This window comes from Lissotriton vulgaris, chromosome 1_1, assembly GCF_964263255.1.
Source record: "Lissotriton vulgaris chromosome 1_1, aLisVul1.2, whole genome shotgun sequence".
NCBI lineage: Eukaryota > Metazoa > Chordata > Amphibia > Caudata > Salamandridae > Lissotriton > Lissotriton vulgaris.
Window position 1 is genome coordinate 1,520,312,733 of NC_141685.1, and position 8,484 is coordinate 1,520,321,216.

General features: G+C 40.4%; 1 protein-coding gene across 1 annotated transcript in view; it reads left to right on the top strand.

Annotated features, from left to right (window-relative positions):
• Window positions 1–8,087, top strand: part of LOC147750758 (uncharacterized) — a 71,394-nt gene extending 63,307 nt beyond the window's left edge. The window contains exons 9-10 of the mRNA XM_086930821.1: window positions 3,950–4,016; window positions 7,873–8,087. Coding sequence (XP_086786947.1) covers window positions 3,950–4,015 — 66 coding nt within the window. The 3' untranslated portion in view covers window position 4,016; window positions 7,873–8,087. The remainder of the gene's footprint in view (window positions 1–3,949; window positions 4,017–7,872) is intronic.
• Window positions 8,088–8,484: the final 397 nt, after the last annotated feature.

The window sequence follows — 8,484 nt, forward strand, 5'->3', positions numbered from 1 at the left end:
CAATCTTACTTTTATCGCTAATATTAAAGTCACTCTAGTGTGGTGTAATAATAAGTACCTATATAACTTTTCTGTTTAGATCAGAAGTACAAATACTGAAAGTAGACCAGTGGGTCATAAAGCCTAATACTGAATAACACAGAAAGGAATTTTGTTTTGTTATATCTCTATACCCAGTCCTTTCTGGTTTTCTGGGACACTCTCTTCTTTTGAAGGAGGTTCTCTGAAGTTGGCCACAATGATTTCCCATGATGATGCTGTCAAATGACTATTACTATCTAGTTCCCATTTGGTCAGAAGATCGTCCACCTTTGCTTCAATTATTTCCCGATTGTCCTCAGACCATCTCAATTTTCTTATGCTCTCTAGGTTGGATTTAATTCCAATCAAGGGAATTTTCGGGCGATGGGAATGCCAAAGATCAATTTTGCACGTTAAAATTGCGTGATCGCTTTCTAATGAAGGAGTTACCAAAAAACTGTTGTACCAACTGGAAGTGAGTAACTGAAATCCATATATAATCCAGAGTGGCCATTCGGGAGGAAGATACATGAGTATATGCTGCTGGTTGATCTGAATCGATTCTTCCATTTAAAATGCGAAGGCCTAGTTGGTTTAGGTATGTTGCCAATGTTACCCCTTTGCCTTCCCTCCGTTGGAACTGGAATTTTATCTCAGGGATAGACCACATTTCGTTTACTGAAGATGGTTGAAAAGTAAGGGTGGAGCCTGCCTCCATTAGATTGGTGTTAAAGTCGCCCATTATCAGCCATATGTCGTTTGGGTGATGAGCATCGAGGTTGTTTATATCAGGAAGCATTTTGCTCAGTGTGGCCTCTCGTCTTATTTTGGAGGGATGCAAGTAGACGCAGTTGAGGATAATTTTTTGTTGTCTCAATTTTTCCTTTTCATGGCATTGAATCTCGATGCTAATGAAAATTTAGTCACCCTGGCCTTTATAGAGCAGTGATACCTTTGCGACCAGAGTATTCTTCACGGCGATCAGCACACCTCCGGAGGCATGGCCACCTGCAACAGAAGGATTCAATAACAATAAAATCCTCCCAGACGGTGTTTTCCAGGGCCCAAGTTTCTTGAAGAGCAAATATGCCCTGGGTCTTCTGGAGGCCCATGGTTAGCCGTTCAGTTTTCTCTTTTGTTAACCCTCGAATATTCCAAGAGCAAATATTAAGATAGTGTAAGGATAAGCATAACTTTAAAATGTTTCCTCTATTTAAAATGTCCCATTTTCCTTGAGATACGTATTTTGGATACAGTAGTATTTTTTTGTGTACTTGAGGCTGGGAAGATAACTCTCGAAGGTTAGGTTTCAATTTATTCAGATATTGTTGTTTGGGGCATGCCACAAATGTATCGGTGTGTGACTTTTTGTTAACTGAATATTCTAAGTCCTCTTGGTTGTTTGATTTAGGACTCGAGAGGCAAACATCTGTGAGGAGGTCACTTCCTCTCGCTATTTCTTGAGGGGGCTGCGTCATGTAATCGGCTCTTTCCATAGGAGTCCGGGGTTTGTCTGTTTGTTTTTTTCCATACTCATCCCTCGTTTTAACTCGTGTAGATGGCACTTCTGTGAATATTTCAATATTTGTTGCTTCCTCCTCTATTTTAGGCAGGTGAATTACATCATGGTAATTTAGAGCTTTATGCTTTGGGTCCTGATCAATGGTTTTTTTTGCACCTTGGATAAGCAGAGAACTTTTGTTAAGCGGTTTGATAAAATTTTCCCTGGTCTTAGTGGAATTACTGTGAGATTTTTTATTTTTATTATTCTCTGTAATTTCTTTTATTTCCATTGGATTCATTAAATTCTGCACTTGATCTGGCGGGTTATTGTGGTCATTGTTAGCCTTAGTTAAAGTCAAATCCATTTTTTCCGTATTTTCTTCATAGTGATGGACAGATTTTACAGATGACGGAATTGAGTTAGTTTTTGGTTCACTCTTATCTGTTCCTAGCCACTGTAATAGTGTGTTGCCCTTTTTTTTGGCTTTATTTAATTTCTTCTTGTTCTTCCTGGACAAGGGGTTTCCTTCCATCGAGGTTTGTATGGTCGTGTTTGGGGTCCTAGCAAGACTCAATGAGTTGGCTAACACAGTTTCGGTATTAAGTAAAGTTATTTTTTCTTGGGCGTTCGGTGTTAGTGAGTTTAGGATGGACACGTAGTCAGAGTGATCAACACTTCTCTGGGTGCCTGGTACATGCTCTTGAGCGGCAATGAGGGGCTGTTCTCGTTGACTGCTTAACTTAACATCGTGAGATTGATGATTCGTTCTCGTGCCACTCTTATTACAACTTGAACGCTCGGCACTGTGTGAGCATGCTTTTGTTATAGTAGACTTGTTCTGAGTTTGAGGATGTGGGGAAGTAGGTATTTTTTGAGGCCTGGACTGGGCCTCTTCCTTCAAATCTTCAATTAGAGTAGACATTATTTCCGGAAGTGATTCAATTTTTTTTAATAACGGATTGCAATTGCAGCCATTATATTTTTTATTTAAGTTTAGGTTTGTGTTTTCGTTTGGATTCAAGCTTGGATTCAAGTTTGGGATTTGATTTTGTTCCACGTTGTTTTGAGCTCTACGTATCAGAGAGTTTAATTGCTCGAGCTTTGGGTCTATTCCCATTATTGAGTATGCTACTGAGTGTAGAATATTAATCTGAACGTCCAGTTTGTCTGCGTGCATATGAGCAGCTTTGGTCATTGAGTTCAGAGCTTGATTGGTGATTGAGACGAGAGCCTAGACCTTGAGCATTGCTGGAATATCATGTGGGTCCCCTTGCCTGGGTTCTATTAGGGAGTTGAATTGCTTAATAAAGATTGAATCTTTTGAGAACTTTTGTTTGTGTCTTGGTGAAAGCTACGAATTTTGGTTCCGGCATTGCAGCTTTTGATATTTTCTGGGGGGGCATTAAGAGCACTAACCTTAGTCCCATGCTGGCTTAGATCGTTAATCCCCGAGAGGATGAAGTGTTTTTCAACAGCTGGAAGCGGAGTAGATGTTAGCGAAGGGAAGTCAAAACTGAGTTTTTGAATGTGGTCTTCCCATAGCCCATTGGGTAGTTTTAATTTTTCTTCAGTAAGTGACGAACTTTGTAAGGTCAAAAGCTGAAGAGCTTGTGTTGGAGAGTGGGTCGACGAGATCCATATGATAGACTCTGGTGATTTACGAACTGAATCTTGTGTTGGAATTTTAACTTTGGCCCTTTGAGGGGTTGTAGCTTCAGACTCGGGCTCTAGTTTATGAGTAGCTCTGTGGAGATTCAGCGAAACAGAAGGGGCTGGCAGAGCCAAGGGAGACTTAATTTTTTGTGATTCGTCTAGTCTAGGATGTGGAAATTGCTGATTTAAGGAAAGTGAGGGTAATTTTGAGCGGGCAGGAGATGCAGTGGCTGAGTCCTTACCATGAACGAATATTTCGGGGTAAAGGGAGACCAAATGAGGAGAAGTTGAAACTGTTGCAGTTTGATTGTGGGGACTTGTATTCTTGTTGTGTGTGGTGTGAAGGGCACTTTTGTTCAATGGAAGAATTCCATGCTACTTCTGACCAGAGCATTGCAGCATCGTTCAATAGTGAGTGCACCCCAGTCATATAGGATTCTTCACTCCGCTATATCTATATTTACATCTTTTTAAACTCCAGAGCCGTGTTTATAACGGTTGATACTAAATCGGGGATTTATTTTCTGCGAGGGCATTCCTTTTCTCCTATTCAGCGGTTACTGTATTTAATATCCTAATGATTCCAGAGTTGGTGACAACAAATAGAACAGCTTTACATTACTTTTCTTAAAATCCTAAACTCGTTTACCAATGTGTCTGTGATGTTGGAGGCTAGGATTATACCAGTTTGGCATTCTCACATTTTTGTATCACAATTTGTTTTGATTACACAGATTATTCTTTGAAACATTCATTCCCTTTCTTTACCAGGATGCCCTTAAGTTGCCTGGCCTTTTAGGAGGACTTACTGGCGGCGGTGGCTTACTTGGAAAATAAGGTAAATAGATAATTCATATCTAAGCTTCACAACAGGTCGCAAATATGGTTGAAACAATGTAGTTTTGACTAACAAGAAATCATTGTTAGAGTGAACACAGCTGACAGCAGGAGGTGACTGGCTCTCAGGCCAAATGGCTATTAAAAATCTAGGGGCATATTATCAAGGGCTTTATCTCCACTTTTTTGGCCAAAGAAGCGGAGATAAAAATATCGCCCTGTCAACAACAGGATGCTAACATGAAAAATCGCATGTTAGCACCCTTTTCCACTGTGCTTCCCTTTGCATCTCTAATGAGATGCAAAGTGGGCGTTCCAGAGCAAAATAACAGGAGAAATGTCGACATTTCTCCTATTATCAAGCTTCACGCTAACCCTGTTAAAGACAAGGACAAAAAAAGCAGTGCTAACCACGGTTAACGCTGCTTTTTGTACATCTGCTAATTTTCAGACTTAGTCATATAATCCAATGGGAGGTGGATTACATGGCTAAGATCACCCTTCCCTATCAGCAAGGTATCGCTGGTTGCAGTGTGATTATCGCTGGATTTCTAGCTAACGCATGGATTCCTCTCGCTTGGGAGATAAGTGTTGCTGATAGCACGCTATCTCCGCGATGGAAGCCAGCGTTAGCCTGCGATAACCATTTTCACGCTAAAAGCACTGAACGATAATTATCGCGGTACCTTGCTAATATGCCCCCTACTCTTCTACTGTAAACGATTTGTCTTGCAATTTTTTCCCAGGATTTTGAAATTGTAAATAAAGGCATGTATATCAGGAATGCCTGTGAATGTATATGTAAGTGGCGCCGCTCTTCCATGTTAGATTGCAATCCCTGACTCTGCTTTACTTTCACTGTGTCACACTGGGTGAAATTCATCATTCTCTGTAATTGTCCATAGGCGTGTTTTATACTAGTGAATAGTCTTTCACTTAAACTGGGACACATAACGCCTTTATACCATGCCACCAGTATCCTTAGGCTTTGTGTATTAGGCTGCCAAGAGAATTTAGCAACCTCTTTGTCGCATCAAAAATGTTCTATAAAACATATTGACTAGAACTGCAAGGTCAAAGTGAAGACCCCTCTTCATATCATATTGTGGGCCTCTAATGTGCAGCCCTTTCTAAAGAGAAGTGGGCCCTGGCGTTACCCACAAAAGACTGCCATATTTAACAGCGCTTCACAGCAATATGAACATTCTGCTTCTGCACAACTCAGTGCTGTGCACCCCTCCAGGGAGCGCTAGTTGACCGCACTGCTTTTTCATGCTGTGCTTGTTGACTCCCACCTTTGGTTAGTTACACTCAAGCAACCCACCAGGCTGGGTGATGGTTCATATTGCATTCCAGTTCTATAACCCTGTCAAATAAGGGTTGCATAGTCAAGTTGCTTGCTTCAAAGGTTCAGCCCAGCTAAGGATGGATGCCATAGGTCCATCACTGGGAGGCTATTATTGAACTGCACCACCAGGGGTCTGGGAGAGGGCAATCTAGATAGATCTTGCCTCCTCTCAAACTGCCCACTTGGACAGAGCCACAAATGTAGAACGAATCCCGGGTGGGCATTTTCTATCTCCCTTGATTGGCAGTTTGACTGAACTGAGGGGCATATTATCAAGAACCGTTTTAAAATTATCACCGTTTTAGCTGTTAGATGTTTTCATTGCCACTCAGCTCTAAATCAGGCCCTACTTATAAAGAGGTCAAGGCTAATTTATAGTCCTTAATTAGTTGTTGTATGAACAGGCATTTAATGGCCAGCAGCAGTCCCTCCATTGGAGCAGAGGAGTGTCGCCCCCCACTAACCATGCAGCAGGCATGGAAAATTAAATGGTAATGAAGAGATTTTATCACGTTTTTATTTTTCAGTTCAGCTGAGCCGAGGTGCAGCACGGGGCGGGGCCAGCACTGCTGATTGGCAACCGGAAGCAGTAGTAGTTGCTGATCCAGTTTAAAATGCACGTCACTTTGTCCGACTGTCTTGCGACGGCCAGTCTGACAGGCACATTTTAAACCTCTCTAACCTGAGCTTTCTTGGACAGCTAGCCGGGGAACAGGCACTGACACCCAATGGATCAGGGAGAATCGTGGCAGGCCGTCGCAGCCAATTGTGGTGTTTCATTTATGCTGGGCAATATTAGCAGCAGCATGAGAGCAGCATCAGGATTGGAGCCACCTCTAGTAACACGTTTTCATTCCCTCTTGAGTCTTGGTAGTTAATTAGCCGAGCCACAGGTGCTGCTGTTAATGACCTCAAATGCCAGTCTGAGGTCGTGAAGGGAGCAGGAGCAAACGGCCTCTGGCCCCAGAGCAGAACCCTGGAGGATATTGTTATGGAAGAAGTCTTTCAAGAAAAATACACAGGTTTGAGTTATTGAGTCTATGTGCACTGTAAGTGGGTCAAACATTTGCACCACCATTTTAGAAAGCAAGTGGCCGCTACTGAGAGTGTTCCGAATTGTTGGCTAGCTTAAACTTTCCAAGACAAGTTCTGAATAGATAATTGATTCCACCAATCACCAGGCATAGTCACTGATATGCCCTTTTTTGGAAAATCAGAAGGTACTCTGAGGGTGCAAATCCCTGTTGATAACTATGTGCAAACACTTGGGCCAATGTCCTCTGGTCAAAATAATAATATGAAATCTTTCCTTACCTTTCTCAAATAAGCAAAACATGATTTATCATATCAGACATTAAAGGGTAACCACAACTAAATGCCAATAGGCAAAAACAGTAAGAAATAAAAAGGTTCTCTTATCACGTTTTTGGAATTAAAATGTAACCAAAACTAGAATTCCCTTGAAAGTAAATGGTTGTATGAGTGAGTTTGGATGGCAAACATATACAAAAGGACGAATAACTGTTAGAGGAACACTGTTAAAAAGAGTATGAGGTGAGGGAACAGCTAGTAGGTATGACTGAGCACTAGCACTGGACCGGCAATGTAAAAGAGGGTTGGTTATATGGAGCACCTCACTGTCAGAAATGAAAAGAATAAATAGAAGAATGAGGGCTGCTACGCAAGGTAATAAAAAGAGTGGGGAAAGTGGGGTGGAGGACATAGGTTGAAAGTAAGGCAACTGCTGGGATAACCTTAGCTATTTTTTTAAAACAAATATTTTTAAAAATTGTAGGTGAGAGCTAAACGGTTTACCCCAAATGTAGTTTTAAGGCACATGGCTGTTTATGCTGATTTTGCATTTCAAACTAAATGGTTTTAGATATACAGTTGAAGACATCTTACATTCTTGAATAGTGAAAGTAGGTGTACTAAAATATATATTTTGCGTTAACACTTTGGTCACATTTGTATTCCATTTCTAATGTTCTCAATCAAACTGGGAAACATCACTGAAGCTTACCCCTGATGCTCATTAACTGTATTGCCAATTTCAATTTACTTGCATGATTCGTTCGCACGCCATGTTGGTAAACAACTGGAAATGAAGTCTATTGAGATTTATTTCTCCTCTTTAAAGGTGTTCGAACATTTATTTGAGTGATATTTAATTTTGGAACATTTTCTAAGTTTGATGAATGTTGCTGCTCGAAAGGATTTTTGTTCATAATCATCACTGAATGTTTCCAGAGCATTCACATTATTTCTTCAAAAAGGCTCTTCATACACAAACCATTCAACCCTCCACAGCTTGGTGCTGATGAAGGTTACAGCTTTACAGTTTGAGGTGATCAGTGTTGACCTGCACAATAAGAATTTTATTATATATTTGTGCAATAACAAGATACAGTGAGGTAGATCATTGCTTAACAGTTCTCCCCAGGCCATGTTGTTCAGATTTTCTCCTAAGAGATGTCTTTATAACTATTCGTTTTTGTCTTGCTTTTAGGGGATCACTGGATCTGATCTAGGTTCCTGCAGAACGATTCTACAGACATGCTAATTTCTGGATCCTCTAAACTCCTATCTTTTCATCCGAAAAAAAGGCAATTGATCACCTAAGATTTCAACTAACTCAGAAAAAATGTTACCAATTCTCTTCCTATACTAGTTTCCATTCTATGATTAATTCCAATAAAACAACCAAAAATTGCATAATCTGCACACGTTTTTGTGTGATTGAGAATTACTGTATACAGTGTGGTTCTCCTTGTATACAATATTGATGTTTTTAACAAAGGGGAAAAGAGGGGGAAGATGAACGGTAGTAATGGAAAACATACTAATGCCAAAATTCCCTAAGGAAAAAATAAGATATTATTCCTAAAGTTCAAGGTAAATGCCCATAATTTAATTGAGGTATTTGTTTTTGCCTGAAGTTTGAAATACATTTTCTCCTAGTAGGCCTGTGAAGTAATTTCATTGAGCCAGTAATCCAACTTTGTCTTTTTGTTACTTTTCCAGTTATTCAAAGCAAATTCTTGTGTCTATGGTGAGGCCTTTTCAAATCCACAGATTGGTGTATTTATCATTTAGATTTAGATGTGTTAAGTAATTCAGG